Here is a 20,785-nt window from a genome sequence, read left to right on the forward strand (position 1 = left end):
TCGTGTAATTTCTTGTATTAACACTTAACAGTCACTTGTGTTGTATCTATACATCCAAACAAAATCCTTTGAAAAAATAATCTTTAAAATGAAACACACATAACCCAAGCCTTATGTAACCAAATCGAAAATGTAAGATTTTTATTTAGATACGAGTGTTATAATAATATTATCCTCATGTGAATCTGGGAAATAATACGATGACTCCGAAGAACAGAGAGATGACAAAAAGCGTCAATACTTTTTATTAAGAAGAGATGGACCACACTATAATCCGCTACGGACCCATAACGGATGACGTCACTTTTGTGGGACCCTTGGCCTTAATCCAATGGCTGTTAATAAACCGATTTTCCATTCCATCATCACGTTTTTGTGGGTCCTACTCCGTTTGTTTCGTCTACTAACGGGATCGCGCCGTCCGCTGCACCGTCGTTTTGCGATATGGAAATCGAAGTCGGAATACAATTCTTTTATACTCGTTTTTTTTTTTGTTTTTTTCCTATCTCTTTTGTCTTTTAAGCATTTAAATTGTTTTTCAGATTTATATGTGAGGTTGAATTTTTTGGACTGTAGAGGGAGTATTGTATAACTAATCATATTCGCTTCTATGCGATTAGACATAGTTCTACGAATAAAAAAGTACGTATTTCTCTACATATACAAAATTTACAAACTGTACATGGCTATTAATTATTAACACGTTCATCGGTCATAGCATAAAATTGAAATGTTCGATTCAAAATAGTTATAGTAGATCAATGTCATGAGAAATATGTGAATATGTCCTAATTACCTAAATTACTGTAGTTATTATAATGTTTCCTCATGAGAGAGATGGGACTAAACTAAACCTAGCTAGTCGTAGTCTCGTAGATACTGGATTTTTTCTTTAAAATATAGCAATCTTATTGTAAAGTTTACTGTATTGCAAACATCAATTAAGCATCTTGGAATAATACTCATTTTATATAGACATAAGGTTGACTGTAACATAAGTACATAACAAACATTCATTTCAAAATAACAGATTTCGTGACAGTCAGAGTAAATAGAGCGCTAATTACTCAAGAATTAACTTAATGACAAACTTAAGATACTGAGTTGTAAATTTGCATATATTCCAAATGTAGAACCATAATTAAGAAAACGAACAAACACTGTTAAGTGTTAACAAAGATATGTCTCAAGTAATCATAATGAATCCAATGGTTCACGTGTAACACTTTAGAGAATCTAACTCGTAGTCGTAAAAGGCAAAAAGAAAATGTACCGACAATTAATCCACTGGAATCTTCGGTATGTCTCATGCAAGTGAGAAAAAGACATTACAGAGACTCATAGAGAACGGAAGACGCATCTCACCAGAAGGCCGTTGCGATCTAAACACGTGTCATGTAAGTACAAGAAGTAGAGCCCACATGAATCTTAGTTAGTCGTATATAGTGGACTGTGGTTGTTGACTTTGGTCAACGATTCCCGTGTATGAACTCGTACGTGCATGTTTGTAATATAATTCTAGTCAAAAATTTCAGCGGAATTATTGTTTCTCCCAAAATAAAATTTGTTGGCAAGCACAATTGTGGTATTATTCTTAGTTGTCAAAATTATGAATATTGTATGAGATTAGAGTAATAATATGCAAGTTGATCAATCATATAGTTGAATCAGGAAATATGGATAGGAACTAATCAACGGTGAATATGATTTATTAACAAGATTAGGTGCACCTAATAACAAATCATAGAAGGCTATGACTAACAATAAGCATCCAAATTTGTTTAGCCGGTTTCCCATATTGAAATGAGATTGCAAAAGAAAATACGAAACTCGTTTATAGCATTAAAATTGTCGTTAGCCGTTGCATTCAAATATTCACGCCATACGAATAAAAATTGGTTTAGATTGCGATTGATCCGACAAGAACCGGTTATACGGAAAGGGTTTTGGTTTGTATCGTCACGAGAATGCGGTAGGTCGTGGTGAAGTCGAATATATATATGACCATAAGATATTTTGGGATGTTCAGTCAAAGTTTATACATAAATCGAAATGAACTGAAACTAGCTCGAATATATGTTGTTTAAACTCGTATTTAACATTTTAGCCACGATTTCTAAAATGTTTTCTTAATTAAACTAAACCACATGGTTATGTTGGTATGACTTATTTACTTTTATGAAACTGTAACAAAAGCTTTCTATTGACCGATAAGGAAAACAAGAAACTAATATTTGAGTAGTGAGTTTAGTCATTTTTCTGATAAAGTCAACAGTGAGATAATTTTCCATCACGAACATCAATCATTCCCAATCAAAATATTAAAAAGGAAAAAAAAAATATTACATTTTTAAAATTTTAATCTGTGTATGAGGAAGGTACAAAGTAATTTCATTTGTTCATATTCAACTCTTTTTTTATGATCGACAGACATATCTGTGCATATAATATAATATACTATACTATATAAAGGTAAAGTAAAGATATCTCAATTGAAATGTTAACATAATAATTAAAATGCTACGAAATACATACAAGGCAAGAGCAGAAAGTCTTAAAAAGAGTTGTTATCTAGAGGTCACAAGCATGTGTTGTTAACTAAATTTTACTATGCTCAGACTCATCGATGTGATTTGTTCTGACTTACCCAGACAGGCAGACAAACATCTTACATCCGCAACAAATTTCTTCCTTCCAATACTTTCCGCTCACGCACATGCATGCACATACATGCATGATATCTATATATTCTTTGTTTTGATATATATTATGTATATGTAAAAATTTGTCTGTTTCAAGATGCTGAATCGAGGAATTAAAAAATAAAAGATATTTTTTTTGTGTGTGGAAAATACAAGTGTTTTAGGCTTCTGGCTCGTATATTAGGTACTGGGAAGCTACAGACGACGCAGTGATGGGAAGCTGTAAGGAGAGAATAACAAAGCAAAAGAGGCAAAAGGCTACGAATTGTCACTCCTCAGTCCTCACCCTTCCCTTTTCTGCTGCTCTTCTCTCTCCCCCACAAACCCAACTACAATCCAAACCACAAAAAGCCACCAATTTCTCCTTTTCTCGTAATTCTTTATCTCACCCTTTTATTATTTAATTTCCTCCTCCTTCACTTAAAAATCCCATTTTACGACTGAAAGCAATACCCTTTCTTTTTAAAGCAAACACAACCGAACCAAATGCCTATACCCCCTACGGGCTAAGGGCTAACTCTAATCAACTAATGAACTAGTGGTGGGTGAATTGATCAAACTAATAATTAATCAAGTGAACAACCAAAATTCTGCTTTTTTCTTTCATTTCATGAAATTATATATAATTAGTGCAGCTTTAACACTATGTTACATTTGTAAAGTAAGAGATCAGAAAGATACTTTCTTTTGCCCACGTCCTCGCTTTGTATAAAACATCCTCTTAACCATATGAAACATTGGTACCTTGTCAATCCTCGTCATCTTGTGCACCAGACCCCGCTTTGCGGAACAGGCTCATCATCCGACTTATTATTTCCTCAAACGACGGTCGTTTTGCTGGATCACTGTTCCAACGAATATTAAAACAAATTTTGGGAGGGTATATTTGATGAAAGAGTATACTGTAATATAGATCTTCTTACGTTTGCCAACAATCCTGAATTATGGATGCAATCCGGGGATTTAATCCTTCTGGTAAGTCTAACCGTCGGTCCATGAACCCGACAACTCCAACAACCTATTAAAAAGTTGATAAGATGACTACAATCTTATGATTCAGCTATAAGGAAAGAATTTGAGAGGTACCTGAATAGAGTTTAGACGGTCCCATGGTATTAAAGTAGTCATTAGCTCCCATAAGATGACTCCAAAGCTAAATACATCACACCTGTAACAACAAATTATTGACTTTTTTAGCTCAAAAATGTGTTCAAGTTCAGAAGAACGAAAATAAGATAACGGTTAATATTATATCGACGTACTTCTCATTCGAAGGTTCACTCCTGAGAACTTCAGGGGCCATCCACTGTGGCTGTTAATAGAAAATATGAATAATGTTTAGTTACAGAAATCCAACAATGTTCTGTGGATCAAGAGAAACAGAGACGGCTTACTGTTCCTTTCCCGGATCTAGTGCTTAAGAAAGTTGCGTTTTTCCACTTTGACAACCCAAAGTCTCCAACCTAGGATATAAAGAGTGGTAAGTAAAAGAGGTAATAAACTCATTTAACAAGTCTTCATGAGTGTGACTTGTGGAGAAAAATGAAGCCTTTTGATTTACCTTGACATTCCAGTTTCTGTCCACGAGCAGATTTGACGATTTCAAGTCTCTGTGTACGATTGGCGGATTTCTGCGGTGCAAGTAATTCATTCCCCTAGCCTGCAACAACAATGGAGAACACGGATTCGCTCAGCTTTTTTCATATGGTTTATTTATGCGAGAGAGGTCTCTGGAAGATGTGAGTCTTACAACATCAAGGCCTATCCTTAAACGACGTTTCTTGTCCAGTGGCTGATTCGAATTATGAAGTATTTTGAAGAGACTCCCTCTAATCATCAAAACCGGAAACAAATAAATTGATACAGATCAGAAATTTCTTGCAGCATAATATATAACGCATTCAATAAGGAGAAGCACTACTTCCAAAAGGTATCTCACCTTGGCAGATACTCCATGACTATGGCAGATTTTTCTTCGGAACATACTGCTCCCATAAATAACAGCACATTCGGATGTCTCAGTTTCTTCATAATGTTGATCTATAGATATTGATCCAAACTGATTTATTTGGTCTGTCACGGATGATTTTTCAAAACACTACATAGCAGAGAGAACCAAATATGCATACCTCTTTTTTGCACTCCATCCAAGTCATTGCATTGTAATCACCCTCAAAATAAACCTTTATAGCAACATCCTGGTTCAAATAAATCGGACTTTAGTTCCTTATTCATGTGCACTGATACGAGAACCATCTTTGAATTATCATTAACTTTACAGAAGACTTACCGAACCATTCCAAACTCCTCGATGAACCGCAGCAAATGAACCTGTGCACAACTGTAACGAATCAGAAATACTGGAATCAATCTAAACTGTATTGAATCTGCATATCTCAAAAGTAAAACGAACGTAAGATTCTGGCTAAACCAAACGCACCTCGTCCAACTTCTTCCCCAAGTTGTAGATCTTCCCATCGTATCTCACACGACGAATCGGTAATTAATCCATTTGTTTGACTCGACGGATTTTGTTGCTTACGGTCGCTGGCTTCAAGACATGGAAAGGGATCGTCACTAGGCCGAGCCGTCCAAGCATCTTCTATCTCACCATTTAAGTCTGACATTCTTGTTCCCCTGCCAGAAATCAGACCACTCTCTGGTCTTTTAGGTGGTTTTCTTTGACTGAGATTCCCAATAAACTGAAAGCGGTCTCCAGCACGTGATACTATATGTCTCTCTTCACTCAAATCTCGAGCTCCACTCCCGTTGACATCTGAGATTCTAGTTTCAGCCTTTTTTGGCTTTTCATTGCCACAGTCTCTGAAAGTCGTGCAGCTAACTGCATTAGAAGCGTTAGAAACAGATCCATTGCCAACTGCTGACTTAATTATTCCACCTCCTAAGATAGGCTCATTATCTTCATTTCCTTGGCTACCAGTAATCTTCCTTTGCAGCTTCCCCAAAAACTTATCCGCCTACACTAGTATATATGCAGATTCAGCTGATGACACGAGACATCAAAAGCTCTAGGAAATGTCAAGATAGAAGACCAAAGTCATGTTTAAGTAGATAACAAAAACTCACCATTGAGCCATACTTTTCGAAAGTTGTGGAGGGAACAACCGGAACATTTTCATCTCTGCTCCTAGAAGTCTGATTTCCACTGAAGGAATCATCCCCATTTCTCTGTGGTAGAAGCTTCGACGCCTTCTCGGTTTGTGCAGACAACAGAGAAGCCAAAAGAAAATCATTCATCTTGCACATGAATCAAGCATTGAAAAAGGAACCGAAAAAATTAGCAGGATTCAGAATGTGAGAATCACCAGGTTCGAAACAGTAGATGAAATCTGTGGTGCTGCAGCGATCTGAGGCCTCGGGAGGTGCCATTGATGCTTTCTCAAGTTCGAATCATGTCTATTACTATGTGCTTGCTGTTGATGCTCACTACTTAACGGATGCATCCTATTAAATAGTGTTGCATCGCTTGACACAGTAACAACACCAACGAGCTCACCGTCTTCGTATATAGGGCTTTTAGTCACCAACGCCATGAATAGTTCACCTGTTTTCTTCTGAAAGGGAAACTGACCAGCCCAAGTCTCCCCACGACAAACCCTGTTCCGTATACTCATAAGGCAATTCCGATATTCTTCGGTTACAAGCAAATCAATTGTTCTGTAGCCAACAACTTCCTCAGCATACCAGTGGTACAGATTCTCAGCAGAACGACTCCTGAATAAGAATAGAATCTATTCACTCCAGGAGACAAACATGAAACTTATTTGTATATAAATTGTACAAAATCATAGCCGTTTGCGTTAGATTAAGATACTCCACTCTCGAATTCACTAAAACCACATCATAGAACACAATTTCAATGGAACAAATCGAATTTTACGAGCTCCTGATTCAACGGAAATCATCTACAAGTGCCATAGATAAGCAGGACAAGCATAAATGTATCGATTTCAGGCTCACCAGAATGTAATTTCTCCAGAGGCGGCGGATGTGACATGAACAGCGTGTCCCATTGAATCCATCAAGGTCCGGTACGCACTATCGGCGAAGTAGAATCCCGAAACCGCTTTATCCCAAGTCGCCGACGGACTATTCCACAAATCCTCCGCCTCAGCCTCCGATTCCGGCGCAGGTTCGATGCCGATTCGTCTATCCTCCTGGAGGAGCAGATCATCCACATCGTTCCTTAGTCTCGCTTGACTCGTCTCCATTCTCTGGCACCAATCCACCAAAACTTTGTAGAGACTCGGGTCCGAGTTGTCGTTGTTTCCGGCCATCGTGCTTCGCCGGAGAATCTGCTGACCAGACGCATCAAGATCCGCCTCTGGTATACACTTCGCGCAATTATTTTAAATAAAAAAAAAAGGTAAAATAGAAGGAAGGAAAATCTCAAAATGCGGCCTTCTCAATTGTTTAATATTTTTCCCAGCTGCTTCTTAATCACTCGTGACGCCATAATTAACGAAACCGGCTTTATTATAAACACTGTGATGCATCAAGCGTACGCCACGTGTCTCTGTACTAATGTGGTGCTGCCACTTGTAGAAATTGCCGATGTAAGTAGAAAGATTTTGAGGAACAGACGATTTTGGCAGTTTCTCAAAGGGGCCTTAATGAGTTAATGTGTGTGTTGAAGGCCTCTAACTCTTAACGGCATTTACACATTTTTATTATTTTTTTATCTCCACATATGGCTGACGATTTCTTACCCTTTTGGTTGATATTTTCTAGACCGATTGAAATGCTAAAAATAATATAAAATCACGACGATTTTGGAAATTTTTTATTGAAAACTGATAAGATTTATTTTTTGGAAATTTATTACTAAAAATATAGTTTATAATAAAAAATAATTTAAATATTGTAAATAGGAACATTATTCGTGTCAAATATTGTATATATTAGCTCGGTATCTCAGTTTGATTTTCTAAACTGTTTTAGGTGCATATGATGTTGCCCCCAAAAAATGACAACTACTGAATTGGTAGCTTGGTAGAATTGACTGCAATTTTGAATATACATTACATTTTAGTCTTTAAATAGTTTTAGTTATTAAGGGAAAAACTCCGATCTTATTATTTCCATAAGCAGTGTATATATACATTACATAACTAATGTATCAGAAACTCTAATGGGCCATGAGACATTAACCTGATGGTTAATGGGCCGGTTACTAGAAGTCCATTTGTTTATAACACTCCTCCTTGGACAAGGTAACCGTGCCTGTCACAAAACCGGGATCTCTATAATGCGCTGGAGAACGTTGCCTCATTAAAACCTTACCAGGAAAACCCAGTGGGAAAAACCATGGTGAAGGAAAAAGAGTACAACACGCATTACTCCCCCTGTTTTAGGCATCACTGTAGATCTCTAAGTCTACGCATTCCTATCTGATGAATGAGCTTCCGGAGTGTAGAAGGCGGTAATGATTTAGTGAATAGATCGGCTGAATTTTCGCTTGATCGGACTTGCTGAACCTTGACCTGACCATCCTTCTGCAGCTCATGAGTGAAGAAGAATTTGGGCAGAATATGCTTCGTCCGGTCACCTTTGATGTAGCCGTCCTTGAGTTGAGCGATACAAGCTGCATTGTCTTCATACATCACCGTAGGCTCCTTATCTTCGTCCATACCACACTCTGATCGGATATGCTGAGTCATGGACCGCAACCAAACATACTCTCTACTAGCTTCGTGGATGGCCAAGATTTCTGCATGGTTGGATGAGGTAGCGGTAATAGTCTGCTTCATGGATCTCCAAGATATGGCTGTTCCTCCATGCGTGAAAACATAACCGGTTTGAGACCGGGCACAGTGCGGATCTGACAAATATCCTGCATCAGCAAAACCAACTAGACCATCCTTGTTATGGTTAGAATAAAATAATCCCAAGTCCTTAGTACCTTGAAGGTATCTAAGGATGTGCTTAATACCGTTCCAGTGCCTTTGAGTTGGACACGAACTAAAGCGAGCTAAGAGGCTCACGGCAAAGCAGATGTCTGGTCTAGTGTGACTAGCCAAGTACATTAATGCTCCTATGGCACTGAGGTATGGCATTTCAGGACCGAGGATTTCTTCATCGTCCTTCTTTGGACCGAATGGATCACTATCCAATCCAAGGCTCCTCACAACCATTGGGCTGGTCAATGGGTGGGCCTGGTCCATATTGAATCTCTTGAGTACCTTTTCAGTGTATGCCAATTGATGCACAAGGATTCCGTCATTGACGTACTCAAGTTGTAATCCCAAACAGAATTTAGTTTTGCCTAGGTCTTTCATTTCAAACTCTGCTTTTAAGCATTCAACTGTTTGGGCGATTTCACCAGATGTTCCGAGGATGTTCAAGTCATCCACGTATACTGCTATGATTACAAATCCTTTGTTTTGATATTTTCTGATGAAGATGCATGGACTGATCGGATCGTTTTCGTAGCCTTCTCTGATGAGATATTCGCTTAACCGGTTATACCACATACGTCCGCTTTGTTTCAGTCCATATAAGGATTTGTTCAGCCTAATGCAGTGTTTATCACGAGATGCATGCTTATATTTGAGCTCAATACCATCTGGTAATCTCATATAGATTTCACTGTCCAGTGGTCCATAAAGATATGCGGTTACAACATCCATTAACCGTAAATCTAAGTTTTCTCTTATGGCCAGACTTATGAGGAATCGAAATGTAGTTGCATCCACCACTGGAGAATAAGTCTCCTCATAATCGATTCCGGGTCTCTGTGAGAATCCTTGTGCTACAAGGCGTGCCTTATATCTAACGACTTCGCCGAGTTCGTTTCTTTTACGCACAAAGACCCATTTGTTTCCCACTGGTTTAACATCGAATGGTGTCCTTAAGATCGGACCAAACACATTCCGTTTCTTTAAACTATTCAACTCCACGTTTATGGCTTCTTTCCATTTCAGCCAATCTGATCTACGAGTGCACTCAATTATAGACGTGGGTTCTAGATCCTCTTGCGTGTGCGCAATCTCAAGTGCTACCTTGTATGCAAAAGTTTCATTGATGTCGACATCTTTTATGTTCCATAGAGAACCGAATATGATATAATTGATTGAGATCTCATTATTATCAATCCCTTCAAAACCTTGAGTTTTGGCGTCCCAAACCTCTTGAGATGGTTCGATAGGGTAAGTATCAGGTGAGGCTGTATCCGTGTTCTCTTGAATCCCGGTTTCAATCATTGCACCTTTCTTTGATTTTCGGGGATTCTTATCTTTGGAACCTGGTGGTCTGCCACGTTTCTTACGTGCGTCAGACTCTGTAGCAACTTGACTTTTCCCTGAGGGGACATCTATTCGTACTGGTGCATTACAAGCTGGTACGTACGATTTGGTAACTTTGTTCGGGTCAGCAAAGGAATCTGGCAATTGATTAGCTAGCTTTTGTAAATGTATAATTCTTTGGACCTCTGAATCACATTCTAGAGTCCGAGGATCTTGCCATTGTGTGGATGTTTGATTCCATGAAAGTTCTTTTACCAGCTTGTCTGTCTCACCACCTAATCTAGGATATACCGATTCATCAAATCGGCAATCTGCATATCTGGCTTTAAACAGATCTCTTGTAGTTGGCTCGAGATATTTTATGATGGTGGGAGAATCAAAACCAACATATATTCCCATCCTCCTTTGAGGTCCCATTTTAGTCCTCTGAGGTGGTGCAATGGGTACATAGACTGAACACCCAAATGTTTTAATATGGGAGACGTCTGGCTCATGACCCGTTAGCAATTGGGATGGTGAATATTTGTGCTCACTAGATGGTCGTATGCGTATTAGTTCAGCGGCATGTAAGACTGCGTGTCCCCAAGCTGAGACCGGGAGTTGTGACCTCATGAGTAATGGTCTAGCAACCCATTGAATTCGTTTAATGAAGGATTCAGCTAATCCATTTTGTGTATGGACATGTGGAACGGGATGTTCAACACTTACCCCCATGGACATACAATATTCATTAAACGCTTGGGAAGTGAATTCACCAGCATTATCAAGACGTATAGTCTTTAATGGGAAGTCTGGAAAATGGGCTCGTAATCTGATGATTTAGGCCAATAACCTAGCAAAAGCCTGGTTCCTAGAAGAGAGCAGACAGACATGCGACCAGCGGGTCGATGCGTCAATGAGGACCATGAAATATCTGAATGTCCCACAAGGTGGGTGAATTGGTCCACATATGTCTCCTTGGATTCTTTCCAGAAAGTTCAAGGTCTCTTTAGACACTTTGACTGGTGAAGGTCGGGTAATCAGTTTCCCTTGTGAGCAAGCTGTGCACTTGAGGTGCTGAGGGAAAATACCATTTGGTTTAAGGCTGTGCCCTTTAGAATTCTGGACTAATTTACGCATCATGTTCGCACCGGGATGACCCAGGTGATCATGCCAAATAGTGTAATCTAAAAGCCGTGCTTTGATAGCAGCATTAGCCTCAATCATACTGACTTTAGCATGGTAAATGCCAGTAGATATGGCGGGTATAGTTTCAAAAACTTGTTTATGGCCATTTATCATTTTAGTGATAATTAAAAACTCTTTGTTCCCTTCATCCTGAGTTTCGATATGGAAACCATTCAATCTTATGTCTTTGAAACTCAATAGGTTTCTCTTAGAACTGGGTGAGTATAAGGCATCAGAGATGTCTAGATATGTGCCATTTGATAACAACACATTAGCTTGGCCATGGCCCTCTATTAGGCTCGAACTACCCGCTATAGTGCTAATGTTTGCGGTTTTGATTACTAAATTTATGAAGTAATTCTTGTCTTTTAGAATGGTGTGGCTCGATCCACTATCCACAATGATATCCATATTTTCTTGCATATCTTTTTTAAACAAGAATTATAATTCAATAACATGCAAAAATGAAATGTAAATAAAACATTACTCCATAAATTAAAATGTAAAAGCAAAAGGTCTTAAAAATCCAAAGTAAAGACAATAAATCCCAAAAACAAAAGATAAAAGTTTAAGGAGTAATGAAAAACAAATTCAGATTTTTGAGATCAATCAAGAAGGTCGGAGAGCTCATAATCCATGCCATCAATCTTATCATCCTTTGAGTCATCTTCATTGACTTGATGAACCAGGTTAGCCTCATGATTATCTTTCCCATACTTCTGGTAGAGCTCAGCAAGATATTTGGGAATACGGCAGTTCTTGACCCAATGATTAGTCATTCCGCATCTTGAGCAAGGAGTTGGTCTAGATGAACTGCCTCTTTGGGTCGGTTTGTTGATACCACGACCCTTACCCCGACCAAAACTGAGGTTAGGTCGGTTATCTTGGTTCGGTCTACTGCGTCCTCTGCCGCGCAGTCCATGTCCATTTCCACGTCCATTTCCACGTCCACGTCTACGATCTGAGGATCTGTTACGTTGGACGAAGTTGGACTCTTTTCTGGTTCCTTCTGGCAATGGGGCTGATCCTGGAGGCCGCATGGCACTGTTCCTCAACAGAAGCTGATTGTTCTTCTCAGCAAGCAGTAAGCAAGATATCAAATCCTCATAAGTGTTATGATTCATGGCACGGTATTGTTGTTGGAGAACAACATTGGGAGTGCCAAAAGTAGAGAATGTTTTCTCTAGCATATCCTTATCAGTGACCTCCTCGCCACATAGTTTTATGAGTGCAACTATCCGAAAGAGTTCGGAATTGAATTCTTCGACGGATTTGAAATCTTCGAACCGTAGGTTCTTCCAGTCGAACTTGGCTTGGGGCAGTATGACCGTTTTCTGATGGTCATATCGCTTTTTCAGTGCCACCCAAAGTTCGAGTGGATCCTCAAGAGTGAGGTATTGTTGCTTGAGAGACTCAGCGAGGTGATGGCGGATAATAAATATCGCCGAGTACCGTTCTGTTTGAGTCGTGGTGTTGGGATCTTTGATGCATTCACCCAGACTTTTTGAGTTGAGGTAGATCTTGGTGTCAAGGGCCCATTTGAGGTAGTTATCTCCGGAGACAGTGAATGCCTCATATTCGACCTTCTGAATGTTTGACATCTGAAACATATAATAATTTAGGAAACTTTCTATTTTAGGGAAAACTTTCCATTTCAGGAAACTTGCTATTTTAGGAAACTTGCTATATAAGGGAACTCTAAAATCGAACCTTAGGGTTTATAACCAAGCCGGTTTACTAGGGTTTCCAAATTTAGCTCTAATAAATAAACGTTGGTTTATCTCTTAACCATTTTTTTAAAAAAAATCTAGAGATCGATTTTGGAAACTAATTTGAAATTAACCGATTAAGTTTAAACCGATCGGATTGATCGATTAAACAACAAAACCGGTTAAATTAGATTTAATTTTGAAAACCGGTTATTAGGGTTATTAATCGGTTAAGGGATTAAACTAAACGGATTTGGTAGGGTTTAATTTTTATTAGGAAAAACCGATCGGTTTAAACTTAAACCCTATCGATTTAGGATTAGAATTTATCAGTTTATAAACGGTTTAGGTGGATCGATTGGTTTAGAGTTTAAGGGGTCGATTGGTTTAGGATTTAGGAGCTTGCATGGACCGGTTTTAGGGTTTTCAAAGATCGGATCTAAGATAAATAACCGATCGGTTTAGGATTTAAACCGGTCAATCTCGGTTTAACGATAGACAAACCAAAACGATTTTAGATCTAGGGTTTTGCAAAGATTTAGGTTTCGGTTTGCAAGGAATTTTAGTGTTTGGTTTAGATGATGCTAGGACCGATCGGTATAGGGTTTTATCGGAGGTGCAACGATCGGTTTAGGATTTGAACAAAGCATTAGGGTTTAGGTTTTATATGATAAAGCCGATTAGGAAAAATAAAACCAATTAGGGTTTTGACAAGAAGAAAGAGGATCGGTTTGGTTATGGTTTTAAAAACGAAAAAGACGATGAAGAATCATGAAAAGAACCGATCCATATTAGGGTTTTCAAAAAAAAAACCAAAACTTTGATTAGGATCTATAGTTTTAAATAATACCTTTTCGCCAAATGGATTTCTGATCGGCTTATGATCTGGGAGCTAAAGACCACAGATATCTACTGAAAACTCCTGAGAATGATGGCCAGAAGGGAGGACGAACAGCTGTTACAATGGAGGAACCACCGCTTGGAAAGAATCACCCGCTAAGGTGGGACAGCGCCGATTGTTTTGAGTCTTGAGGGCGCGTCTGGTGTCGGATTGAGGAGCGGTTTTCACCACTAGATTCTTCTCTTCCAGGGCTTCAAAATGATATGTAGATCGCCTTCTAACTTCTTGTATTTTGAGAGATATGATCGTTTGAAGTTGAGCTTCGTGCTGATAACGTATTAAGGAAAAAACTCCGATCTTATTATTTCCATAAGCAGTGTATATATACATTACATAACTAATGTATCAGAAACCCTAATGGGCCATGAGACATTAACCTGATGGTTGATGGGCCGGTTACTAGAAGTCCATTTGTTTATAACATTAGTTACATTTTTAAAACAAAAATATATATTAATTAAAAAACGCAAATTCATGAATTTAAGTGGACTACATAATGCAGTTAAAAAAGAAGTGTTTCATAAAAATTTCTAAATCATTAGTAGAAGATAAACAATGTTTTGCAAGTCAATCAATACAACAATAGTTAGAATTAGGCATCGATACTAAATACTTGGTTTAAAATCTGTTAACTCTTACGTACTAGCCTCTATGCGAGATTTGGATGAGTTTTATCAAAATGCTCACTACAAGAAAAATGAGTATTAATAGCACTTTAATATAGCGTTTTATGTGTTTTTGCTATGGTTGATTTATGTCTAGTTTTTATATAGCGTTTTTGAAACGACAAACGCTATAATATATTGAACGGCTAAAAAATATATGTTCGAGCTTAATTTTTCATTTTCCAATTATTTTTTACGTATTGTAAAACGTTATCGTAGGTTAGCCGCGAATAAAAAATTTTGATTGTCCGCCTAAGTTATAAAAAATGGTACTAAATCAGTACTAAATGAACAACAACAACAACTTTGGTCAACAAAAACTTAGGGTTTTCAGAAAATTGCCCTTTTGCTCTCCGTTCTCTCTTCGTCAGTCTCAAGCTCTTCTCTCAATCTCGATCTCTCTTCTCTATTCTCTTTCAGTATCGATATGATCTCTTTCACTCTCAGCCATCCAAGTCTCCAAGCTTTTCAGATCCTCTCTTCCTCGTTTCTCCCAGCCTCTTTCAACGACGAAGACGGCGAAGCAAAGTTTTACTAAAATCATCGCATCTCAGAACCATGCTCTCGTGGCGGCGATTTGGACTCAACCATCGATTCTCACTCACATCGCCTGATTTCGCTCTCTCTCTCTCTCGTTTGCTGCCGAAAAAAGGTTTGATTCTTCTTGTTCGATCTAGGGTTTATACTGAATCAGATCTCATGAGATTTCTTAAATCCGTAGTTTATGTGTTCTTCTTTTCTAATTTCGTTGTAGTTGTTCATAAGCTTCTGCCTTTCATATGAAAACTCTTTCTGTCTGGACAAAAATTCTGAGTTTCCAGGTCTCATCTGACTGTTATTAGATAGAGTGTATATGCCTTAATCGAGTTGAATACTCTTTTTAAGATAAATTTCCCATCTAGAGATTATCTTTTCTCAGGTTACTTGCGGCTCCAGAGACACTAATTGAGAAAGAAGTGCAAGAGAACTCCATGGTTAAACTCAAATTTTTTTATTGAGGCACATGGTCTTCCTATCTTGTCAAGAAGCAAAGCAAGCTATTCAACTGATGTACAAAAATGGGAAATGATAGATATATGTGATGCTTTGGAGCTATTAACTCCTCTATTTGAAAGTGAAGAGGTACTACAAGTGCCCAATTTACTTTTCTTCCGGTCTTTTAACCTTCTACTAGATCTGCTTGTCTGTTGTTTGCTAATTACTCACTACACCTACTGATAGGTTCGAGCTTATGCTGTGAGTGTCCTTGAAAGAGCTGATGATGAGGAGGTATAGTGATACATGCTTAAAATGGTTCAAGCTCTCCTTTTTGAACGCTCATATAGATCTCGGTTTTCTCAATTCCTTGTCTAAAGGGGTATGTTCTGAACTTCTACCCACGAAAGTTTGTCTATTTTTCTCTGTATAAATGTTTCATATTTGTTCCATGAGTCATATATACATTGACTGATTCTGTTATTTTCCTTTCAAACTTTTAGCATTACAGAATGTTGCTGTGGAGCTTTTTTGACAATGTCTATGAAAGGCAATTTTACAGCACATACAACTTACTCTATGAGAGTATGAAAAAGGTGTGGAACTTGGGATGTGGGTTTTGGTTAACAGTGCCAGGTTGTTATGTAACATATTTATTATTGATGGAGGCACATGAATGTCGTGTTAAATTTTTGGAGTTTTCTTAGTTTTGATTTTCGTGGTTGTGATCTTTGCAGGTTGCTTCTCTTTAACTTGATTATGGATATGTTTCACATGTGAAGTTGCAACTTGCAAGATGATGTATGATGATCTCTGAGAAAATAGTAGGAGATGAGTCCATTCGCCAATGTTGGTTGTTGCCATCAGAAGCTACTTTTGATGATGATACTGAAGAAGTTCAAATATTGGAGATCCAAGAGTGTGAAGAGAATTCATAAGTTCAAATACGAGAGTCGTGTGAACTTAATTTTTAATTATGTACGTTTACTGTCTTTTTTTTGTTAACAGAAGTACTTTTACTTTGTAATATAGGTTTTTTGTATAATAGTTTCATATATGAAAATAATATAATAAAATATGGCAATTTAATGTCTATTTATCAACAACAAAAAAATCCAGTAAATGGTAATTTAAATAAAAATTATTGGAATAAGCTATAGAAATCATTACATATATCGTATGCTATTGTAAATTATAAAAATGCTATAAAAAACAATTAATAACTAAAAATAATTGCTATGATAGAATATATAATTTCATGGTAAAAAGCGCTATATTAGATGAAGACACGATAACAATACTAAAAACCGCTATCTAAAGTGCCACACTTATTATGACGGGTGATAATAGAGCGCTTTTTAAAACGCTATCGTATTGTTAGATATCGGTTTTCTGATGCTAAAAATACCTTTTTTTCTTGTAGTGGCTGAAGGTTAACCTTCATTTATCCTCAAATATATAAACTTTAATAACCACAATTCGTGTGTTTTTTTCTTCTTTGCGCTCACTTTTCGACTTACATATGTAAGAATTGTGACGTAGAACTAATACCTTTCTCAAAAAAAGTATAACTAATACCTACAGGATGGTAAGGGGTTTTGTACCATGAAATGCTACATAAGATTTTTCATTGGTATGTTTGTGTGATCAAAGTAGGTAAGGCCATATCCTTGGTTTGCATGCTTTTAGTGATGGGGATAGTTCATTGACTCGAAATGAGGTAGGTTTAGCATTGTCCTCGAAGCTGATCTATTAATAGGTAAATATCTATTTGGTTCAATAACTAAGTATTTTCTTCTTTTTCTTCTTCTTTAGAGTTACTCTTGAAAATATTGTTTTATTCGGCTCATGATCTTATAAATTTGATGGATGAAGCCAAAGAAACAAATTTTAGCTTCATTTGGCATGAGGCTGGTTATAGAGTAGGATTTTTTTTTTTTTTTTGGGGATGTAGAGAGTGTAATGATCATCACCTTCGAATCAGAAGACCGCTTTCCATTCGTTGCTGTTGTTGCATGTGAAATTCTCACTCTATATACCTCTCTTTTTTGTCATCTTCTCTCTCGATATACCTCTAATTTAGTAATATTGTGATTTTGTATATCAACTTACCAGATTACCATAAAGAAATGATATTCAAAGCTAGGAATGAAGATCTCGGAAATTTGGGAATAAAAATTAACATCTTCACTTTTTTTTTTGGTCGAAAAAAATTAACATCTTCACTTAAAAGTTAAATTTTGAGGGGATTGTTCACTCTCATTTAAAACACAAGATGGCTAGTTCAATTGTTTTATAATAATTGTAGCTGAGTAGACAGTGTAAATAAAATATTAAAGACCATAGATTTAATTCTATAATTAAAGAAATTGAAGAAGTGAAATGATGGAGGATGTAGGACATACAAACTATGGTTTTATAAAAGCAAGTTGGGGACACTTGAAGAAAAGAGATTTGATTTTAGTCGCAAGTTCCCAACTAATTGCCTTTCTTCTCTATTCATCTTATGGGCCTATTTTGTTCCTTTGTACCACACCATGACTTTGTTACATTTCCAACCTACAAATGGAATATATTATATTCTTATAAGTTATAAGTTTATAACCAACTAGTCATAAATTTGTAATCCAGATCTTAGATTCTAAAAGTTGTAAAACAATTATATTCTCATCCAACCGTGTGGATTTTACAGAAGAAAACAAAAAAAAAAAATCTAAAATTTAACGTACCAGTCGGGTTATCGGGTCAAGTCGGCGACGCTAGTGGAATAAAAGAGAGTAAACGAAGAAGAAGGCGGGTCGTTCACGGCGTCGGCTGTCGCAAACGAAGACCTTGACGGAGACGTTAATATTTCTCGCCGACGTCAAAGTTCCACAACGCCTTTCCGTTCACACGCGCCTTAGTCTCACGCGCTCATGTAGGAGGACCACTAAACACGGTGTTAATTTAATATTTCCTTTATTTAACTACTTCTTTATTTTTTTTCCTTCTTGCACAAGAACTTCCCGGCAACGAAACCAACTTCTATCTTGTCCTTTAATTACTTAACCAGATTCATATATACATACACACTTACATATCCTCAAACCACTTGAAAAAGAGAGTTTATGTTTATATTAAAATTTATAAGTCGTTCTCATGAACACAAGTCACTCACATGATATTTAATGACAGGAGAGACAGACATAAGATTCACATCAAATCAACAACATTTGTAACATTACATTGCTTTCAAAAATCAACAAGGGAAAAATAACTGCAAAAAGTATGCATGCAATATATCTCACAAATCATATTTAACATAATTTTTCGAACTCCATCGATCAAATGTTTGAAGTGTTTTCCTCCTAAAATAATCAATTAGAAAGTGTACAATGAAAACAATTTTCGTTAGTCCCCAATAAATCAAACAAGGAGGCAAAGATTTAAATCACGTTCAAATGCCTATAGTTCCCACTTTCTTCTATGTCCAAAGAATCCAACAAAAACGGCGTCGTATTACTTCCACTACCATCATCATCGTCACCATCATTACCACATGATCTAGTCATAAGGTCTTTTGCTCTGTGAACCTCAAAATCCCAATCAGTCTTAGCCAATACGACCAACATCGAAACCAGGCACGAGCCTTGAGCTGCAAACAGACCAAGCCATAGTCCTTTGAAGTCAAACCCACTAAAGAAACTTAACCATATAGCCACAGGCATTCCCACAAAGTAGAAACAACACAAGTTTATGTTTGCTCCTAGCTTAGGTCTGGCACTTCCTCTCAAAACTCCACACATTGTTGTCTGCGGACAGTTTCCTAGCTCGCAAAGCCCGATGATCGGTAAAACCATTGAAGTCAACTTCAAAATCTCTACCTCATGCGTGAACAATCTAGCCCAGCAGTTCCTCACCATCAAAGCGAAAAACATAGCGACCAAACCTAAACCTAAGCTTAAACAGAGTCCAATTCTTGCAGCTATCCTCGCTTTGCCTGGCTGATTCGCGCCTAGCTCGTTCCCCACGCGCGTTGAAACGCTGATACTCAGAGAGGAAGGGAAAATGTAGATCAAAGCAGTGGTTTGGATCAAGATTCCCATAGATGCGACTGTTGCTTGCGGGTTAAGTAATAATCCACAGAGAAGAATCATGATTTCGTACCACCACCATTCTAGACAAACCGAGACGCAGCTAGGGATAGCTAATTTCATTAGAGATCTCCATCCATTGAAGCAATCCATTGAGAATCCTCCCCAAGTCTTCTTGTAAACACCCGAAAACACGACGTAGATGATCAGAAACCCTAGGAGATTGACATTAGTCCAGATTGCTCCCAAGGCGACTCCTTTAAGGCCGAGACCTAGGGAAGAAACGAGTAGGTAATTGATCGGAATGTGGAGGATCACAGCGAAGAAAGCAGAGTATGTAAGAGGAAGTGTAATCGATTGAGATCGGAGGTAAATACGGAGAGGATGCAAGAAAGATTGGAGAATCAGATCAGGGAGAGAGAAGAGGATAAAGATCTCAGCTTGATTCGAGATTTCTTCGTCTTGTCCGACGAATAAAAGGATCTCCTTGATGTTGAGCCAGAGGATAGAGATGGGGAGAGAACAGAGGAGGAGTAAAAGTGTGGTTCTTTGCAAAGCGAGGCCTAAAAGTTTGAATCTTTTGGCGCCAAAGGCTTGAACGCAGATGGGTTCCATGCCGATTGAGAGACCGGAGAGGAGAGAGTAGCCGGTGATGTTGGCGAAGCCGAGTGCGAGTGAGCCGCCGGAGAGAGCAGAGAGATCGTTGAGGCGGCCGAGGAAGAGCATTGAGATCATTGAGCGAGAGTAGAGGAGTAAACCGGTTAAGACCATTGGGAGAGATAATTTGGCGATTGATTTGGCTTCCTTGATCGAAGAGGAAAGATGGGTCAGGTTTAGATTCGGATCTTGTCGGTGATCTGTTTGGTTCTTGATGATCAAAGGAGCAGCCATGATTGCAGGTTTGAGAGAGAAGAGAGAGGGAAAGAGAGAGAGAAAGAAAGAGGATGATGAAGGTGTTGTCGATGTGTGAAAGGCGTGTTATAAGTTTCAGATTAAGTTACTAATTAAGCTTAGACAAAGTGATTAAGGAAAACAAGAGAAGTTTTTTGACTGAGAAATTAAGTTTTAATTTATTTTTTTCCCTAATCATAACAGAGCTATATCGGCGGTTTTTTTGACCAGCCATTATGTCATTGTTATGAACTTATGACTCCGTCTTCCAACTAGCGACAGTATTTTATTTTTATTTTTATCTTTTGTTTTAATTTGGAAAATGCAAAATAAAAATAAGTCCAAAACAGTATGGATTTTTGGAGGTCTATTTGGAAGTAATTTACTTTATGCACGTTTATTCGGAATTTTTTATTATTATTATTGTTTATACACAA

The 20,785-nt window shown here is 37.8% G+C and overlaps 3 protein-coding genes across 3 annotated transcripts; all 3 read right to left on the reverse strand.

Annotated features, from left to right (window-relative positions):
• Window positions 1-3,282: 3,282 nt before the first annotated feature.
• On the reverse strand, window positions 3,283-7,092 carry LOC18028579 (dual specificity protein kinase shkE). Its single transcript, XM_006413522.2, has 14 exons — window positions 6,684-7,092; window positions 6,029-6,437; window positions 5,790-5,912; window positions 5,143-5,680; window positions 4,993-5,033; window positions 4,832-4,900; window positions 4,642-4,742; window positions 4,453-4,531; window positions 4,264-4,362; window positions 4,097-4,165; window positions 3,965-4,014; window positions 3,789-3,870; window positions 3,626-3,720; window positions 3,283-3,547 (listed from the first exon to the last, which is right to left on the reverse strand). The coding sequence occupies exons 1-14, from the start codon at window positions 6,998-7,000 to the stop codon at window positions 3,451-3,453; spliced, it is 2,169 nt and encodes a 722-aa protein (XP_006413585.1). The 5' UTR covers window positions 7,001-7,092; the 3' UTR covers window positions 3,283-3,450.
• Window positions 7,093-11,739: 4,647 nt separating this feature from the next.
• LOC112081889 lies at window positions 11,740-12,735 on the reverse strand. Its single transcript, XM_024148742.1, has one exon. It carries the CDS (start codon window positions 12,733-12,735, stop codon window positions 11,740-11,742), a length of 996 nt encoding a protein of 331 aa, XP_024004510.1.
• A 5,854-nt stretch (window positions 12,736-18,589) lies between these two features.
• Window positions 18,590-20,348, reverse strand: LOC18028580 (protein DETOXIFICATION 49). The gene has a single exon (XM_006413523.2). It carries the CDS (start codon window positions 20,346-20,348, stop codon window positions 18,810-18,812), a length of 1,539 nt encoding a protein of 512 aa, XP_006413586.1. The 3' UTR covers window positions 18,590-18,809.
• Window positions 20,349-20,785: the final 437 nt, after the last annotated feature.

Source organism: Eutrema salsugineum, unplaced genomic scaffold (genome assembly GCF_000478725.1).
Source record: "Eutrema salsugineum unplaced genomic scaffold, Eutsalg1_0 scaffold_1, whole genome shotgun sequence".
Classification (NCBI taxonomy): Eukaryota; Viridiplantae; Streptophyta; class Magnoliopsida; order Brassicales; family Brassicaceae; genus Eutrema; species Eutrema salsugineum.